A 21,173-nucleotide genomic window follows, 5' to 3' on the forward strand; every position below is an offset into this window, starting at 1 on the left:
TGTCTCATAGTGGTAATTAAAAACAGTCCCCTACTGTTTTTGAAGTTCGTAGAGTGCTGTTTTGTGTGCAATGTAGTTTATATTGCACTGCCGGCTCCTTTTGCTTCTTCTTTCTTTCTGTATCAGACATTCAGTAATCTAGCTAGTTAGTTTACCAATTAAATTATAATAAAACACTACATGAATGTAACGTTTAGAACTCGAGAATGGATTAATTATTTCAGTAGTTTCTTTTTCTTTTAGTAGAATTACTTTGCAATAAAAACCTTAGATGACAATAATTAATAGACATGTAAGAAAAACAGTGGAAATAAAAACCATGTCTCTAATAGTGGATGGTAAAAACATGTCTGTGCCTACAATCAAGTAGTCACAAAACAAAAACAATTTGCTATCAGGTATACAGTAATTGTCATCATATAATAGCTACCTAAGGTACATACTACAATCTGTGGAGCTTATTCAGCAGAATTAAAACTGAATATAGTTTAATTGAATGGTTGGTGCGGTGGCTGGGTAACCGGCTGCTACGCAACGTAATTTTTTGTATGATGCATAAATTGTTGTTTCGGGTCTGGGTGTCATGTGTAAGTAAACTTGTATGTTTGTAAACGCACCTACGACACAGGGGAAAATCCTAGTGTAGGGCAACGTTTTTTTTTAAACAAATTTAAAGTAAATACATAATTATATTGGGTGACAATAAACAACAAGGTATAACAGTTAAGTATATGGGTATGGCTCTACATATAAGTTTTAGCTATAATATCCATGCTTAGCAGGTTAAGTTGGTATGTAGCAGTTTAAACAGTACAGGTTTATCAGAGACCACTACTGCCCGGTCACAGTCAAATACAAGTTTACAAATAAAAAATACTACTCTGCTCTTTGACGTCATAATGTGTAAAAACATCTCACGTGCGGTTAAAATGAAACTCAATCATAATTACTTCGGACTTTGACTCTTCACCCTAGCTCAATTATATCACATATCATAAAATATGATATCAGAAACATATCCTTGACATAACTACGTCAATCTTAGTTCATACGTACAAATGTGTTGTGCATCATTCTAATCTAGGATGCTTAAATGAAGCTTTATGTAATGAGTGTGGGAATTCTTGCATTTTATTAGTATATCTGTTAAATTAAACAATAGATGCATTTAAGGATGATTCACGGTACACTGTGTCCCATCCAGGGCTTGCCTCAGATGGGCCCCGGCTGGGGCATTACTCTGTGGCGCGGGTTACAGAAGGATTTAATAACAATTTTGACTATGTGGGCTTGCTTTTGTTGTTTACGTACATCTGAACCAATAGATTGAGATGGATAATGAAAGATTGTTGAAGCGACCAGGTGAATTAAGACCAATTTCTGGCAGAAAGCGGGTTGGCGACCAAACACAGACTTATAAAAGGTGAAAAAAAATTCTTCGAATGTTATATAACCATGTAACTTATAGCTTATGTGTCAAGTACAGCATATAACCTTCCCCAAGAATTGTTATATTAAATACAAACAATATTTTCCGAATTCGACAATGGCAGAGGTCAAAATAAACTATAACCTTCACATACTAATTAGTTATCAATAATTATTTAAGTTCAATGACCCTACAAGTCTACAGGTAACTAAGCATCAAAGCCTTATAAGATATGCAAAAACCCATCTTAACAGACATGTAATAAGGAAGGATTTTAATCTCATCGATTTTATTTTAATGACACTATATTGTATACGATACTCTGAGGTCAAACATATAATAGTTCTTTTTGTGTTGTCTGCGTGATTTGAATAATAATTGACATGTAGTTTATACTTCCTACATAAATCGCATTAAATAAAGTGTAAATCATTATCTAACAGATATAGTTGGTGCAATATTGTGCAGTGGAAAATAACATACACGTGACATATAAATAATATGTGACCTTAGTACTAATTGGTATTATGTTTTCAATGAATGAAAGATTTATCTCAATGATTAGGTAGATGCTAGACTGGTTATGTTGAGATTTATTACCAGGTAAATCCTTACATTTTACTTTATTACATCCCAAGTTACTTAATATTACGGAAAGATTTTTCTTCATATGAAATTTTTTTGTTTTCTCTATATTTATTTATTTACACTTTATAATGTACATAAAGAAATTAAGGTACATAAGGTGGACTTAATATCATATTATGATATTTTTTCAATTTGCGAAAATAGGTTTAATTTAAAACTTTACTGAAAGTAAGCATTTCCAATTTCCAATTTTTGTCTGTTTGTTCGTCTGTCTGATTATAATGGCTAATCTCGGAAATGGCTGGGCTGACTTTGACGGGACTTTTATAGGCAAACAGCTGATGTACTAAGGAGTAACTTAGGCTACCATTACCATTACTATTACTAGTCACACATTCCGAAATCCACGTTAACAAAGCCACGGACATCAGCTAGTACATAATCTAATCCACATTATCAGTATAACTATATTCTATAGCATACCATAGAATATAGTGTCCCCTATTGTACATTGTACGTTGAAGTTTACACTGTGACTAATAAACTGAGCTCGGAGTAAAGTCCATGTTATGGCAGATGCCTTGGAAACAAAGACTTGCTTAATCTCAATGTAGAAACACTTCACTCACTGAAATGTATAGATACAAAGGAATTGTGACAATGAGTCATCAAACTGTAAACTGTAGGGTTGGGTATATCTTCTTTATACTCCGACTTGTGGTTATATAGTGGTCGGAATTAGGTGGTAGTTTTATTTAGCAAGCATTATAATACCTACTTTTGATTTAATGTGAACTTTAATGTGCTTTATTGATTTTATTATTCAAGAGTTCAAAATGTATTCTTTAAAGACCTGTTCCTTTAACTTAATAATTTTAATAGCATCAAAGACTAGATCAAGGCTTTTCTGCGGCTAAACTTAACAGATCATGTTACCAGTCCTCCTAAACACAATAAATATGACTATTTAATCTTAATAAATTCAAATGACTAATATCAGAAACTGGTAATTCTGGAAGATTATTGTCTGACGTAAAAATCTAGTTTATGTTACTAATTTAGTATAGGCTTTGGTAAGAGGGTACAAATTCCCGCGAAATCAGTTTCTGCGAAGCCGTGAACGAACCTCAAATTATATAAATTGACTATAGAGTAGGAACTGAGGAAGTATAATTATAATTACGTAGTTAGGTATATTGGCTATTTATTTTTGTTATGACTAAATGAAGGAGACGGTTTTTATCTCAAGTTTATGTTTTAAACACTATATTCATAAAGATATAAAGAATGCGAACGATAGGCATAACAATAACAAAAATATTAATAAAATAGTTTACGTAAACAATTCCAGTTTTGTGTAGAAAACTGTTCCAGATAACTTACTTTTACGAGGCTAACACTCAAAAATTTGTTTCAACTTTCATTCTGAAATGATTAGTCCTGTTTTTAATCATTTAATTATTTCATCATCATCAGTCTGTTCTCGTCCACTGCTGGACATAGGCCTCTACAATGGCACGCCACGGAGCTCGATCTTTAGCTGTACGCATCCTGGTTGGATGCGTAGAGCTGAAGAAGAAGCCTACCTTGCGGATATCGTAATACCTAGCTGGAGGGCGCCCTACACTACGCTTGCCTATATTAAGACTTTGGAGTCTTCGAATTCTCCCTGCATATCAGCACGTATACCGTAATAAATAACTAGATAATTATATTAATGTCAAAATAATCTAAATAAGATTATATTACATGCAGTAGATATATAATCCATTGCAGTGACATAATTCATTGTAAAAAGTCTAAAAAATAATTATGCAAACATAAAAGTACTTACTTATTAACCAACTAGTGGTTACTCAGTGTCCAGTGGAGGGCATTTTAAGGTTACATTTAAAAAAAATGTATTTGCTTTGGTATTGACACAGTTGTGCATGCAAAGTAGGTACCTATAGATTCATTGAGAATTAAATATTAATAAAAATAATTGAATGTTTTATAAAAAATACATATTAATTAAGTCGATTGATTCTAGCTCGCTAACTTATTATTTCCTAGATTAACTAATAAATCACGGTTTACTCACATAAATTATATGGAGAAAAGTTCTTATTATATAAAACTCTTAAGTAAATGAGAAGGCTGTGCGACGTCGCCGCGTCTGCGCATGCTGCTCATGATTAAGAATCCCTCTGTGACTCGAAACTAGTAGAGCTTTTCTTCATATTTACGTGAGTAAGCCGCTAGTTTTTAGTTAATTTAGTATGTCTCACGATAGTTATTACAAAAATATTTCCTAGATATTGCTGGGCTTTGAAAACATTTCTATTTGTTTCGATAAACTCGTATCTACCAGCGGTATTGGTATCCTTATCACAGACAGTTCTAAGTTCAATAATAACAACTATTGGTACCTAATTAACTATTTGCTTGTGGCGACGAAATTATTTACAAATATCATTAAGTATATACATCCTGCATTATGAAACAAATAATTTTATTTAATGACTGCATGTAGGTAGAGTAAATGGATAATTATGTAATGACTTTCAAAATGAAAATAATAATCAAAATCTAATAAAAAATACTTCAAGATCTTCTACGTTTCTAGACTTTTAGAAAAATATATCAATCACATTTTACGTAAATGATAACTTCATGAAACAGATTATCATCCTAACTACGGTGACTTTACTTCATCAAAGTTCCCCCATGAACAGTTAACATTGGAAATTGTTCACATCCTATGTCATAGGGGGCTAAATAAAAACTGGACTTCAATTGGGTTGAATGACCTACCCATCGATCGGAGAACACTTGTATTGAACGATTCTTAGGCGACCTAAGTGCGCTTATCACCTATTTCTCATATCTTGATAAGGAGCCACATTATCGTATATCCGGGAAAAGTAGAGGACACTAAGATATAGTAAATTCGCAATTACATACATTCTTGGGTGTGTAATACATTATAATTATCTAATTTGTCACGAACTTCGTACCTCGCATATCGATGTCTTTGAAAGTTAATCTATTCAATTAATCCTAAATTAGGCACTTTTGAAACGTCAAATTGAATTGTCCGTCAGTCTGTCTGTCAGTAAAACTAGGTGTTTAGGTTTACTGCATTAGGAAAATAATGAAAAACGTATGCTGTAGGTACGAAAAATTTCGAGTGAGGAGAACATGTTAGCAAATATGAATGATGTTAAAGAATAAAAAAAAGTGATACAATGACGTCGTCGAATACAGGAGAATTAAAATTACATTGTACATCACACGCACTACATCAACAGCATAAAAGTGGCCATTGCAGACCAAAGACCTCTTCTCGCTCGGAGAAGGTTTGAGCATTAATCACCACAATTGCTCAATACGGGTTGGCGGTATTACATTTTAATTGACTTGAAATTGCCTTCCTGGCTGAAGGAAGCCAACCAAAATATTTTAATTAAAACCAAAAATTTTTAGTTTAGCTTGCTTATCTACTGAATAATAATATAATTGATTGAAAAAAATGCGTTTCTATATCTTATATTTTAAATCCCTTGTATCCATGACATGATAAGCTGATAATTATTGTTAATCTATGGATAAGAATAGATTAAGGTTAGGTAAGGTTCATATTCGAATGTACGCAATCAAAATTATGTGTGTACTACATTATATTGAGTACTTTGTAATTTAGTTTAGTAATATTTAGGTCATGTGTTAAGAAATATCTAGGTATATGTACCTACGTTATACATATGTATAAATGGAAACTGATATAAACATGTTCGTGATGTTTGGTGTAATATATCAAGGAGTAGTTGTATTTAGATATAATTAAAAGAAACTACCGCACAATCTAAGAAGTCAAATCTGACCGTTGCCATGTAGTAGTACCGTACATGTGAGAGGTAAATAAGATCGGTTGCTGTTTATGACCAATTCCTAAACTAAAATATGCATGCATTTCTACATATAATATACAAATAAATTAGATGCTTATCAATGATATCCTTTATGGAAGTGTATGAGTAACGAGGTAATGAATTAATATTATGTTTTTTTCACTTTTTACGTTGACGTTCCAGGACATTCATAACAAGTTATACCGGTACATAGAATGACAAACGTCAGAGTTGACCTCTTAGATTGTCCCCACTATTTATAATAATGTACTTATCATTCTTGCACTCTCCCATTTTTGTTCGGCCCGGGCAGCTTCGACTACAATCCCGTGGAATAAAAAACCTATGTGTTTTTTTAGACCATAATCTACCACTCTTCCAAATTTGAACTTGGTCCCTTCAGCCGTTTTGACGTGTAGGAGTAACAAACAAACAAATATACAAACTTTTGCATTTATAATATTAGTAGGATTATATGTATGAATGCTTTACAGAATTTTAATTATGTAAATGTATTACAATAATAAACTAATTACCCACATGTTTGTGTTCTGCAGTGTTTACAGATCAAGCAAAAAGTGAACTTGACTCGTAAGTCGTAACCGTTATGATTATGATGTAGCAATCGAGTCAAGGCGATGTACTCAATCGATATATTGTGATTCAATCGATTATAATCGATATAAGAACCACTTAGAGTGCCAATAAGTGTTTGTCGATTGCAACTATTGACCTTTGGAGATTTAGGATTTCCAAGAGTTGTTTTTAAATATAGAATTGTGGGGAAAACCTCTTTTTGATCAAAGATTCATTTATCACTTTTAGTTTGGGATGAAATAATGTTTATTTCTGTATCTTCTAAAACGATTTATAGCAAAATTTAATACAACTTAAGTACGGTAACTTTATTCTTTTAAAATTGATATTTTTTAAATAAATAAGAAATACATAGCGGAAGCGCAATAGATATTAATTTGATATATCAGCTTAAATGTGGCATTGGCATTAGAATGAAAGAAATCTGTCAGTGATGGATTAATTAATTATAAATAAATAAAATAAATAAATGTCTATTTCCGACGAATGAGGAAGAGCTTATACTGAAACACAGCGTAGGAATTAAAGGATATTTATTACTCATAATCGTTTATACTCAAAATTTAAGAGTAACCATGAGAAAAATCACTAAAATCAGAAATTATCAAAAAGGAAATACTCTTGTTAAGTTACCATAAGACTTATGAATTATTATTTCTTCAAGCACTATTATTACTGTATAAATTTTCAATGTTTGGTTTAGCAACAACTAAGTATTACATACGAATCCTTCCAAGCATAACACATTTCCTCTTCAATAAATTATCTGTTGATTACCACACGAATAGATAATCTTCTAAGGATTAATTACAAATTACAAGTCTTTTGTCATTGATAAATATGACAAGGTCTGACTTAGTGACATTTTCATCAATGGCCATTTCTAATTATTTCAGCAAATCAACTGTACGCTAACATGTTTTGAAAAGACGTAGCTACAAGCGAGCTACTCTATAATTGTCAATGTGGTTTCCCAACAACTAAGTATTACATACGAATCCTTCCAAGCATAACACATTTCCTCTTCAATACATTATCTGCTGATTACCACACGAATAGATAATCTTCTAAGGATTAATTACAAGTCTTTTGTCATTGATAGATATGACAAGGTCCGACTTAGTGACATTTTCATCAATTATTTCTAATTATTTCATTATCTTGTAGTACATGTTATTGAAAAACTAAGAAATCTTGTATTTTATTGGTCTTAGTACTCATGCACTTATGTAGTAAGACGTACTTCGGTTGTAGTATTGTTGTTATAGTACACATTTTTCTTGAGAGATCGAGACTACTGAGATCGGGTTAATAATAAAGTCAATAAAACACAGAACTCTACAAAAAAAAAAACTTCGACGGAAACTCAAGTAAATTTATGACTGGATAGTTTCCTTTTCAAATGAATACGGAATTAATACTAAATTATTTATTGAACATAACATTAATTTAATAAACATATTTCCTTCAATATAATTATTGAACAACTTGTATTAAAATTTATTTATTTACTATCATTATATACTTCTCTTGTTTTCTACTTCTATATAAATAATTGCCTACATAGTAATAAATATGTGATTAGTTCAATGTTGTCATTAAATAGCAATTATATTATTGTTATGTACGCTTCCTACCTCCATGTTTATTTATACAGACGAGATTGTTATAGAGCTGTTAACTTCGCAACAAACATTGGAACAAAGACGCTAAGATATTATTGATATTTTATTATCATGTTACTGACGATATAATCATAATAAGTACAGATAGTTCGCGTTGCATATCGAATAACATTATCACGACTTCTTGTCACTATTTCGATAGGTACGTACTTTGTTTACTCTGCAATGTAACTGGTCAATGTAGGACAGTTCAATACCTCTTTATTTTTAAGTATCTACCTAGAGCGGTTCTAAAAAAATTGACCATGATACAGTTTGACTTGTGTTTTTGTTTGCTTGTATGAATTGCCTAAGTTATTGTTGCTAAAATCTAAGAACACGGTATCACTTGCCACAGTTTCAGGAACCTTTTCAGAATGAGTAACAAAAGTTGTATTTACCTTTAGTTATTCCCAGTTTGACAGTGCACGTGATATTGCTGAAATGTATGTCCACTGGATCAACTTTGGGGACCATGTGAAGGCCCTGTGCAGACGAAGGGTTCCAACCAATCGGCTGAGCTTCCTTGGACGAACCCTGGACGGGAGGCATCGCGGCACTAGTCCCGGTAGTCCCGGTATCCGCAGACTTCCCGGATGTATACGCCACACTACTTTCGTCAACAATCTGCGCGCCGGCGAGCATCATTTCGATCGCGAACTAAACGTTCCTTCGACTCAAGTTCCGCGCGTGCGCGCTACGTTACGTCGCGCATTCAAGTGCGCGCGCGCTTCGCTCCACCGCGAAGTGGACTATTGGAACCCTTTGTCCGTAGCCGGTAAATAATTGCACACGCATTTGTTTCATTGCACGTTAATTTGTAAATGAGTGTCGGACAACACTCTATTAACGTGTCGGTGTGCGTGCGTGCGTGTGTGTGCGTACCGGTGAACAATACCCTTTATTGTAGCGTTGGTGCGTTACTCGTAATTTTAATGTGCTCGGAGACAAAGATACGCATTTCTTCCTAAAATTAAACACACAACAGATCCCTTTAATGAATGAGAATAAAGTACAAACAGAGCTTTACTCGATCTTGAAGGTCTAATGACGACATAGGTGTGTTTAAAAAAGTATTAGTGCCAATTAAAATACTTAATCGGTACTAAATTCCTCACAAATTTAATTAAAAAAAAATAAAGTACCTGTCTGGTTCAATTTATTTGATCCGGAATGGACGTATGACGGAATCAAAACTTGTTGCGAGGAACAAAAAAAGCTCATATAGACTTGTCAGGGTAAATTGTATGGCAGATTATCTACCATTTAAAACCAGTTCTAGGATTACTAAGGAATTTAGTTTATGAAGCGGTTTAGATTACCATAAACCATAACTTTAATAGCAGATAATCTACTAACCTAGAAATAAGTTAATAATCTTACAAGAATTCTCCAATATTTAATTACTTATAAATAACTAGATATTGGAAAAAGCAACTAATCAATTTCAAAGTCTAATTAATTTCTCTAATTCATTTTATTACTTTGAAATATTTAAATAATAAACGATTTCAAGAAATTAACATCATCAATTAATTTTATTTTATGCAGTTAATTTCGGCGAAGAAGAGGGAAATGACCTTAGAAAAACAAATAGTGTCAACACTAGTGCCGTGCGCCATCTCTGTTTAACTTCAGGAACTATATACACATTTACTTGTACAATACATAATGTAGTTCTTATATAAGTCGGTAGATAGCGCAGCTATAGATATAGCTAGATACATAAGTGTGTTATTTTAGTTCGAAGAGTTAAGTAGAGATGGTGTTGTTTATTCATTGATTTTAAAGACGTTTCGTAAGGTCAAAAAATGTTCTATTGTCTCGACCCATATTCTAATGTGTACTTCTATTTCTGAATATAATAAATGGTGAATAGGTAAATTTCAATTTAGGTTTTAGAAACAAACAACCGACCTGTTCAGTGTAGGTAAGTCTGATTTAAAAACTATAAAAATAATAATCTAATTGTTATAGGTATATGGTTCAAAGTTCATAATACAAAGTGACAAACACCTACTTAACAAAACACAATTATGGATGTCCAATAGTAGCAACGGTTTTTTTTTATGTAACACTGCTTTTTCTGTTTTCTGATATTTTCTTTTTCAGATGCAGGACCTCGAAGGCTTTGAAGAAGGCGTATATGGAGTAGTAGTATAGCATCCTGTATTTGATGATGATAAAACTGATAAAAAATGTTTCGTTTTGTCACGCCTTTTATCCCTGAATGGGTAGGCCGAGGTGCACGTAATGCCACTGTACAATGTACACCCACGTTTCATCATTTATATTTTGCGTCCCATGTAATAGGGGGTGACCCATAAACTAGCCACAGTCCAAGCTACTGCTAAGAAATTAAAAACCGAAAAGAAGCCCAAAATACTTTGCCCAAGACCCTTGGTAATATAAAAAAAAACGCTGTAATAGCGCAAAATGCACCAAGTTACTATAGAATACAGTCATTAGTGCTTCTATCAATCATCCGTTAGAAGTATTTAATCGCAGACACGAGACGCGTCATTTCACATCCTGCTTTACTTATAATCGTTTTGTTGTTTACTGTTAAAAGTAATGTTGGTATGCTTAAGTACTGCCTACTTATACGATTTTTTAAAACTATTCGTAAGGATACCTATTTGCGGAAGTACACTTACTACAATATATTATTTAATAATAATAATGACTAAATTATTTACAATTTAATAAATACTAACTTAAAACTAAAATAAATAATAATATTACTACAATATTACTTAAATATTCACACAGGAAAAAATACTTATTAAATGTTCAGACAACAATTCCCATAAAAAATCCAATATTGCAAAAATTGTGAAAAGCGGTGAACTGTCATATAATACTGTTACTGTTCTGCAAAAGGGCGAGGTAAGTACCCTATGAAAGACCGGCCAGCAGCACCGTCTGTATTCAATCTGAAAGCTATCTAAAATCTATCTATAGCTATAGAAAATCCGTCTATTGTTGTTACTAAGGTCTGACACTTTATAGTCAAAGACAGTCGATGATCACCTTATAAACACCATTAGGTACCTGATTTCTGATTTGTGGACAAGGTAACAGGTTACCGAGGCTCCGGCTCAAATCAGGAGATGGACCAGAGTGGTTTTTAGTCAGTAAAAGTCCAACACTCCCTCCCGCCTCACCCAAGGCGGGCGAAGTCATTGGATGATTTTCACCGCTCAAAAAAAGGCACCTAATTTCTTCATTTAGAAAGACGAGATGAAGAAAGAAGTACGAAGAGAGTGGAGATGGCATTACATATCCAGCTCTTTTAAAAAAAGCAAACTTAGCTAAAGGTGGCATTGTATACTCCAAACCCACTTTTATTTTTTCTCTCTTTTGGAAGATCGAGATTTCATACTATCATTCTTTTCTAACGTTTGGGAAACACTGATTTAAGAGGTAATGACTACATAAGTATGTTAATATATTTAACTTCACATCGAATATATTACATAGTTGTCTAATTTACACTATCTCTTGACAGTTTTATGGGATCGTCCATTTTACTTTGACGTTTGCGTGCCAAAATCAAAATGCGTAGCACGCGCCAATGTCAAAAGTCTCACCTATCTTTTTTATATTGTAGGTAATCGAATATGTAAAACATGTATAGATAGAGTCACCGGCGCTGTGTGCTGAGGTATTAAAATTAGGTCTGTCGACAAGTGGTCATTAATATATGTGTATGTAATGAACCTTTGCCATGCTCTTATAGGATATGTAAAAAAAAAACTTAATGGTTATAATTATATTATTAAGTACGGTTTACTAATAAACAAAAGATAAATGGTTGCGTACTAAAGGTAAAGTAAAGGTACTAATGCTTGGGTATGATGTATCCTTAGTTCATATTCCTTTTTTTAGTCCATACTATACTAACAATACAGTAAATAATACTATTAATACTACAAGCGGAATTAAAACTAAAAAGCATGCAGTAGCATGTGAAGCATGGATTTCCATAAAGTAAAGCCTGACTCTATTCTGTATAGTCCATAATATATGTTATTTACATACATATATTATAATTACAAAAAAAAGTATGAATTGACCAACGAAATGCAGTCATCCTACGCAAATGCATTCGGCAATCGATTTTTATTCAAATAGATTGTATGTACACACATGTCACAAGCACACCGCTCGTATGTGCAAGTTTAGGAAAAAATATTTCGTCAAAAATAATTGCTTAAACACAAATGTCTTTGTAAATGTCATTAGGTAACTCGTACTGTTATCACTAGCAATTATTATGTAAGTAATTAATACTCGAATCACTTTACCTTTAGATTATTATCTAAATTTTTTTGGAAAATGCTATTTTGATAATTCTATTAATATCTAACTTTCTATTTAAATATCTTGATGACATATTGGAGACTCCTATTAACTGTCATCAAGACCTTTCTTCTTTTTCTTCACAGGTCTCTTTCATTTGTCCTTCGTTCTTCCTCAACCATTTAGTTTTTCTTTGGAAGCCACTTCTATAGAGGATGTGGCTATGAACTACTCAATGGTATTTTTTAGATTTCACAACCACAGCTTTTGGCCTGTGCCTATTTTATCTATCCACTCAACAACGATGTACCTTGTTTCTTTGGTATTTTAGCACCTGTCCATCCAATGACTTCTCCCGCCTTGAGCGAGACGAGAGAGTGTTTCAGACTCTTACTGACTAAAAACCACCCCGTTCCTTCTCCTGCTTTTTGAGCCGGAGCCCCGGTAAACCCGCTAGGTAGTCCGCAGCTCCGGAGTCCAGGATACCCTATCTAATGTTTATTGCCGAATCCTTTTTACCATATGGAAATACCCACCATTATTGCTTATGGCTTATTAATGCCTGTATACGTACTTTCCCAGATAATAAATTTTGTTTCCTTTATTTTCACAATGACATGTTTTTTTTTAGGTGGGACAATCATCCGTTCACTTCTTCCGCCCGGGTGAGGCCAGAGGAAATGTCAGTACTAACTAACCATCTCGTCCGTACTCCTGCTTTAAACCGTAGCTCCGGTAAACCCCCTGGTTGTCCGCAGCTCCGGATCCTGAATCACCTCTACTAGGGCCCATCTTTGGTGGTCTGATGGCGCAGTACGCGACGCGCCGTACGCTCGAGTCTGGTTCTGGTCGATCGGCGAGCCACCCATGCTCGCCGTCCGCTAGCCCGTATATAATGATACGTATATCACCATAATTATAACACTCTTTTGTAACCTAAATAACTGCTAGCACACAATATCGACACAGAGGGTCAAGATGTCAATAGAAATAGATAAACCCAATCGATATGATAGCTAATTATATTATCTACAAGTGAGTTAACTGCATGACCAATGCATGAGATAATCTACAGTTAAATTGATCGCTTGCATATTTACATCCTCTTTGAAATTGTTCACTTAAGTTTGAGCTGTTATAAGTCTGTCTAGGACTGATAAATATGGCAATATTTTGATCCAATTATTAATAATGGCGTCGAAAAAGACACTTCTTTCGCAATTATCTTATCTTTACAATTATTAAGTGCAGGAAATTAAAATTTATGCATGTGCATACATTCGTCAAGCCAGTTTCCTTGTGAGAGACTAGCTGCAGGCAAAACAAATGCCTCAATTCTAGCATATCTTTACTTTTTTAACTTTCAAAAACGTCTTCATGCATGCTTGCCGATTTAGGATATTTTTAATTTGACTCTACTTAAATATGTTTTTATCGCCTTTAAAATGTTTAATTTATTCCTTAATGTGTGCCGACTTCTTTTAGATAATCTACTCTACATTACATTTACACTTCTGCCGAGTGCCTCAGTGATATATTGTAATGGATATGACATTAATATGATATATGATATAGAGTTACGCACAATCTGGACACGGAAACCCGTTTGCGCCTACGCACACTACGCACATTCTACGTTTTACAACGAACATTTATAAGTTGTTTTCCCTTTATTTATTTTTAGGGACTTTTACACGCACGTGTATACCAGCCCCATCATACCTTTTACTAATACATAATCTTGCTAAAACGTAACCTAGCGAATATAAATACTTTGAAGGCAGCCTCCGAATTAGGTGTAGATAAAATATGGTGAAATGCACCTACCTCATGCATTTTTTTTTATATTTATAAAAAAAAAAACAGAAAATACTACAAAACGATGTTCTTCTTGACGTTTTCCTAAAGTTTCAGCTACGCGAAGTCAGTGACAAAATACAAGAAAAATCGTAAGTAGGTAGGTGTGTCAGTTGTCAGTTTTATTATATTTACCTTAATAGCACTGCTTTTGATATTACACCCGGTTCTACAAACGAGATTCTGTCCACATGATGCTTATTCATGACTTAGTTAGCAAAAAGTTGATCTTTAAACATTTTGCTTTAATAAATTATGAATTTGCTCTCTTTTTTTTAAGGGGGGAAAATCATCCAATGACTTTTCTAGCCTTAAGGCGAGAGAAGACATTGAATGATTTTCCCCCTGAAAAAGCCTTTCAAGGCAGTAAAGTCTGAACTCACCCGTTCCTACTCCTGCTTTTGAGCCTGAGCACCGGTAAACCCGCTAGCTAGTCCGCCTCTCAGTTTACTTACCAAGACTTGATGACAAATGGTTTGTATCAAACCAGTACGTTCAACCTAACAGTGCCTTACATCTTTAGCTTCTGAAATAACTGTGCTATCTTCGACAATACATGAACATTTTATTCAAAGTACTCAATAAGTAGATAAACATAAATTTCCTAGTTCTTGAGTACATCATCTACTTATGTATTAGTGTATATTTCTATAGTTATAAGCTTGTATTATTGATCGTTGCATCGTGGCCTTCGCTTAGGTCATACTACCGTTTTCAGTGACAGCTTGCTGGTGATAAAATATGTATGTGCACCTATCTAAGTATACTCCGCTATACGATTAATCAATGTCGGAAAATTGTTCTTCATATTGTCTTGTCATGTATTTTACCTATTTTGAAGCTGTTTTAAATTATTTTCTATTGTTATTATGCTCTTATGTGTGGTTTAGTTCTCCATTGAGCTGTGATGCAAAATGCAGAATAAATTGCATTGGTTTTAGTAGGCAAAACTGTTTTTCAGTACTATGTAAATTAATGATTACTTTAGGTAAGTGAAATAGTCAGAATTAATTTATGTAATGACTAATGACGAATCAATTTGTTTGATAAAATATTACATCGTTCAAAGCCAGCCGGTAACTAGATAGGTACCGGGCCAATACAATACAAAAGAATGTTTGATTAAAATTCAATTAAAAGTTAACAAATAAACTGGTCTACGTTTAATACGGAACAGTAATTAATGAAGACATCACGGTATATGTACCCGGCGAGCTAGCAATGAAACAAGTATGAAAACACCCGCGCTATATGCCCTCAGTGTGGTGGCAACCTCGCGCTGTTTCGCACAGCACGTTGCCCGACCGAACGCACGCAACTAACGGATCACGGATTCCAAATACGAAATTTTTATTTTTATTTTTAAATAAAAACTTTTTTCATTTCTTTTCTTTTCTATACGAACGCCATTTAATAACGTTCGATATTTAATTTAAACTTTTGAATTAGAAATTGTTTTTTTCTAAAAAAGTTAACTTTCGGTATGTGTTGTTTTTGATTACGATTTGTAATTAAGAAAAAGTTGTGTTGTTTAATATTTTGATTTGTAAATAAGTGTTTGTGGTGATCAAAATGGCGAAAGCTATGGCAGTGCTTCAAGGGTTGGGCCACAAAGTAAGTGGCAAGGAACAGGAATGCCGCACGTTGCAAGTCAACATGCCATCTCCGAGGCCTGTTGACATAGAATTTAACAACATCACGCTACAAGTCTCGGAGGGACTGACCTCAAGAAGTAAGTTGTTTACTATTTACAAACAACCAATGATAACAAATATTTTTGTTTATCTATTCTGTTGAAGCAATATTATTTCGATATAAGAGTCATTTTCATTAATTTTTCACGTAATAAAATATTATAACGGCTATATCCAGTCTGTGTTATGTCAAATGTTTTAAATGGTTACTTTTTAATAAGCTACACATGAAGAACTTGGAAATTTCTGTTCAAAATTAATATTATCGAATTAGTTTCAAGGCGTACAAGAACTAATGATTTAACATTATTATTATATAAAATAAAGTCGTTTGTTTTACACACACCGATTATTATGTATACGATAAATTAATTCGGTAATTTACATTTTGTATATTTTTATGTGCAATTTAATACTTTTATTTAAAATTTGACCGTGACTGTGCACTATTTAATTATACATAAACAATTTGGAATCGCTTAGTCAAATGTCGCCAACGCTTGCGTTTTGCGTAGTACGAAGACTCATTTCGGTGTAGAAGTGGTTATTTTGTGGTAGAATGCGTAAATTAATTACTAAGAGTAACGATTAATAGAGAATAAAGTACTCTTATTAAGAATAACGATGAAAAGACTAACCATTTAGTGTCTTGCTCATTCTTCTCTATTCCAAGCTACACTTTGAAACGAGCACCTAGCTTAACTGACAGACAGACTGGCGAACAATTAAATTAGACGTTTCAAAAGTGCCTCATTGAGGATTAATTGAAATAGATAAATGCTTTGACTTTGATTTTGACATTCAGGTTTTCGAAATAATATTTTTAAGTTTTGATAAAGTCTAGGTTAATAGTGTTGCATCTCTGACACCTTTATAATATTATATAGTAAATATATTATAGTATATAGTATATTATAGTATAGAGTATAGATAACAAGACCTTAAGCATCTGAAAAATAATCGTGCGAAGGAGCGCTTCAATGCCATATTTATTTTATTTTAAAAACACTTATATACCTACGCATAGTTGATAGTAATACATGTGTAAATAAACAAGTGAAATGAGACATTATGCACACGTTATGAAGTGCACTTTGCTTCACTGATTTTAATGGTTGACTGATATAGGAACTTGTTATATGATAACTTGATATTTTGTAATGATATTTTATAGTAACGCAGTCTAGTGTACTACATTTCACATATTTCTTTATATAAGTAGGTATTTCTTTGTAGATACTTACCGAAGAAATGAAAAACAACGGATTTAGAAACAGAATAAAACCTCATTCCCTTTCAGAGAATTTCTGAGAAATAAACTTTTTACCAGTTTTTATCATCAGTGGTATACCTAGTAAAAAGATTGTTAAAGAATTTAGGTATGAAGTCTATTGAGATTTTTTTACTTGTAAGTCGTTAGTAATAATGCTGTGTGCGCAGAGACTTACTGTCGTATTCAGACATATTTAATGATTATTTAAACTATTCCTTGGTAACGATTTCGTTTCGAAAACAATTGGTATGGACTAAGCTAAGTAACTATTAGTATAGTGGTTACCGATGAAGCAAAATATTATTGTATCTGAAGAATTTCTTCTTAAGATTACCTAAAGATTTACTACTGAAATTATCCTTTATTATTTGAAGTCCTTTAAAAGGTCACCATCTCAAAGACCTAAACTACATATTTTGTATAAAAACAACTCTACAAACCTTTGAGCATTATCATAACAGTCGCGCCGTAGTTGAAGTGAGCTACCTACTAAGAACATGATTAAGATAAATAAGAAAAAGTATTTTCATCTACGGATGACGGCAATAACGCCTCCACGTGCAATTGTTCAATAAAACATGGTATACTGTATACTAGCCATGTCTGATGTCACAATTAATCCGAATTTATTAAAGGAAATGCAAATAATACGTACACTGCTTCGTTGCTCTAGTTTTCATACTTCATTGCACGGAGTCTGAATTCGGACCCAAGTGGCCTAAGCAATTTATTTATTGATGTTTGAGTTCGAATTGTCTCCGTGGGTAGTGGTCGCAAAACCCAGTAAATTAAAGAAAACCTGTTCAATTCCCAGTTCCAAAAATAAGGTTTTCGGAATTCTCTATCTGAAGTTTGTAACTGTGTCCACTGTCCAGAGTATACGAAAAGGCTTTCTAATGAAGAGACTGATGACAAAGCTAGTATAAAAAGACTTACCAATAAACATATTCCTTTACGTTTTTACTGAATGGACATTATTCAGACTAAAATAAAACTTTACTATGTTTTTCGACACTATCAATAGTAAGTATTTATTTACACTAAAACCTCATAATACAGTCTGTAAAGGTGAAATATGAACTAGTTCAAACAGTTCACTTCTATAACTATACACATGTATTATTATACATATACATGTAGGTATTGTAGGTATGTGTAATGTGTAAAGTACCTATCACTCCCAAGTACCTATAGGTAAACGTGATATGATATTATTATGTTATTATTTACCTGTATGCCACTGAGATCTGCCTTGACCTCATAAAATGCTGTCAGACCGCTTTCTACGCAGAATCAAAACACGCAGACTAAACATTTTGAACCATAGTCTTTCTACTTAATTTGAGAAAGTTCGCTCAAAAATGTATAAAATTCGGACATAACGTTTTTGAAACCGTTTATACAATAGACTGTCTCGTCTCGTTGGTCTGATGTCCTCAGTAAATCCCGAATTATTGCTAATTATCGAAAATTCGCAATAAACATTAGATTATTTACCTTTTTTATTGCCAATATTCTTTTTGGAACAAGGCTGTAGACTTGCTTAAAATACATAAAATTCTTAAAAAGATAAACTTTATTATTATAAATTCAGAATCATTATGCTTCTTCAGTTATAAGAAAAACGTATAATAAAAACATTTTAATGAATCCGATATTTTTAACACTTTGAACTGAATACCAAAACACTGTTACTATCTCCGGTCTCCATATTTATCATAAAACTGCCGAAAGTCTTTGTAACTTAACTTGGTGACACAAAAAGGTACCGCTTGTTTGGTTAAATAAAGCGTTTACAATTAAATACAGTTAATTTACTAGAATCTACAAACCGTGTCATGGTGATATATTGTCTTAAAAGGGTCCTCTATATAGTGCTAATTGTGAAAGTGAGTCTGTATGTTTTAACGGCACAGCGGCGATGTGTAAATTGCTGGGTCGATTTTGATGAATGTTGATACGTTAGATTTTTTATGAGATAGGGGGTAAACGAGCAGACTAGTCACCTGATGTAAGCGATCAGAGCTGCCCATGGACACCCGCAACACCAGAGGAGTCACATGTTCGTTGCTGGTCATTCACGACTCATATCGCTACTTTCGCAGCGTTTTTTTTTTATTTCTTGTCTCGGAATTTCGTGTTTTGCATTCTGTTTCAAAATCGAGAAGAAACAACATTTTATTTTGAGTGGTCGACTTGGTTTTTATTGTGTTGTTTTTGTCGTACCGTACAACCGTAGTTCTTTTTTCGAAATTCTTGTATCTTGGAACGGGTTTGTAATAATGTTGCCTGCTATTTTGTATACTTTTAGGCATACCCAAAAACATAATATATTATGTTTATATTTTAACATATATTATATCAAGAGGTAGAAACAGAGATGGACAAAAAGTAGATGTAGTGTATGTTAAGTGTGGGAGAGTCATGCTTCGGCACGAATGGGCCGGCTCGAGCGGAGTGATATCCCGGCCCCGTGAAACAGCTTGCGTTGTGTTTCGTTGTGTGGGTGAGGTTACCGGAGGCCCTAATCCCGCCTTCCCAATCTTCCCAATCCGCAATTCTCCAACAACCCTTAAATTCCTAACCCCCAAAAGGTAACGCACTTGTAACGTTTCTGGTGTTTCAAGTGTCCATAGATGGCGGCGATTGCTTGCCATCAGGTGATACATCTGGTCGTTTACCAGCGTGTTCTATAAAAAATGTAGGTAGTACTCGAAGCAGTTATTTACTCCTTCGAGGAATCGACGCGTAGGTAATGTAATACGAGTATATATCTATTCACTAACATAAGAACTGGTTGCACTTGTGTATAAAACTAGTTTTCGAAAAGGAAACGTAAGTTATGTATAAAATTATGGTTATTGAAATTGAATATGCACACAGCAATCTTAAAGCGTAGTGAAGGAAAAGATCTTAGGGAAACTGCGTGCAAATATAGCGTAGAATAAAAATGTATTATATGGGAAAATAACCGGTTAAGTGTAACTCGGGAAAATCGATGCCATTATTTTAGTAAACAAAAGCCGAGTTTATATCGGTAAACATGTTTGTTTACCGATATAAAATCGCGGTAAATACAACAGTATTTGAAGCAATTTTTACCTAAGCGTGAGTATTGTTTAACATCAAATCTCTCATTTGTTTTGTTTAAAAAATATTATGAAAATGTATAGCTAACACTTAATCTGTGTTTTTGAAAAAATACATAGTTATATGTAAACTTGTCCTGCTTCAGATCGTAAAACAGTTTTCTTCAGACAAAAATTAGCTGTAAGTCATTTATGATGATAGAATGAATAAATACATACATCGTATGTATTTACAAACATAACCTCATGCCTGTCTCCCAAGGGGGTAGGCTTACATACCTCTTTCGCTTCATCAACAGTCATCAGTCTTAACCATGAATAAATTAATTACATATTAATTAATCAAGATTTTATTAGTTACGAAAATTAAGAAGCGTCATAGTTTAGGAAATAGTTTCGCGATAATTTTGAAGGTTCACAAATAAAGTTGTTGGCAAAAAGTGTTACATTAGGTCAAGCTGTAACCAAAATGTTTGTCATTAATTTATCAAACCTGTATACATATTGTAGTGGAGTGCCTGGAGCATTCAAAACCGTAAAACCTCGGATTAGAGTTACAGTGAATGAATTAATATGATCGATGTGGGATATTGTTTTTTAAACTATAAATTGCAATGTTTACCCAAAAATTTTTTGTGCACTCCATTTTTTTTATTGTTTAAACAAATTATTATAAAAAATTAATGTTTGACCATATATTTTCACTTTAAACAGTATTTTTTTTTATTTATATGTTAACTGCCTCGTTGGTCGAGTGGTCGCAAGTGCGACTGCCGAACAAGGG

The 21,173-nt window shown here is 33.3% G+C and overlaps 2 protein-coding genes across 2 annotated transcripts in view; one reads left to right on the forward strand and one right to left on the reverse strand.

Moving 5' to 3' along the window:
- LOC118265168 (ATP-binding cassette sub-family G member 1) overlaps positions 1-8,956 on the reverse strand; it is a 40,804-nt gene extending 31,848 nt beyond the window's left edge. Inside the window, exon 1 of the mRNA XM_035577893.2 lies at positions 8,573-8,956. Coding sequence (XP_035433786.2) covers positions 8,573-8,819 — 247 coding nt within the window. The 5' untranslated portion in view covers positions 8,820-8,956. The remainder of the gene's footprint in view (positions 1-8,572) is intronic.
- Positions 8,957-15,586: 6,630 nt separating this feature from the next.
- The window catches only part of LOC118265229 (ATP-binding cassette sub-family G member 4), a 44,061-nt gene continuing 38,474 nt past the window's right edge, over positions 15,587-21,173 (forward strand). The window contains exon 1 of the mRNA XM_050705991.1: positions 15,587-16,065. Coding sequence (XP_050561948.1) covers positions 15,906-16,065 — 160 coding nt within the window. The 5' untranslated portion in view covers positions 15,587-15,905. The remainder of the gene's footprint in view (positions 16,066-21,173) is intronic.

Source organism: Spodoptera frugiperda, chromosome 28, assembly GCF_023101765.2.
Source record: "Spodoptera frugiperda isolate SF20-4 chromosome 28, AGI-APGP_CSIRO_Sfru_2.0, whole genome shotgun sequence".
Taxonomy (NCBI): Eukaryota; Metazoa; Arthropoda; class Insecta; order Lepidoptera; family Noctuidae; genus Spodoptera; species Spodoptera frugiperda.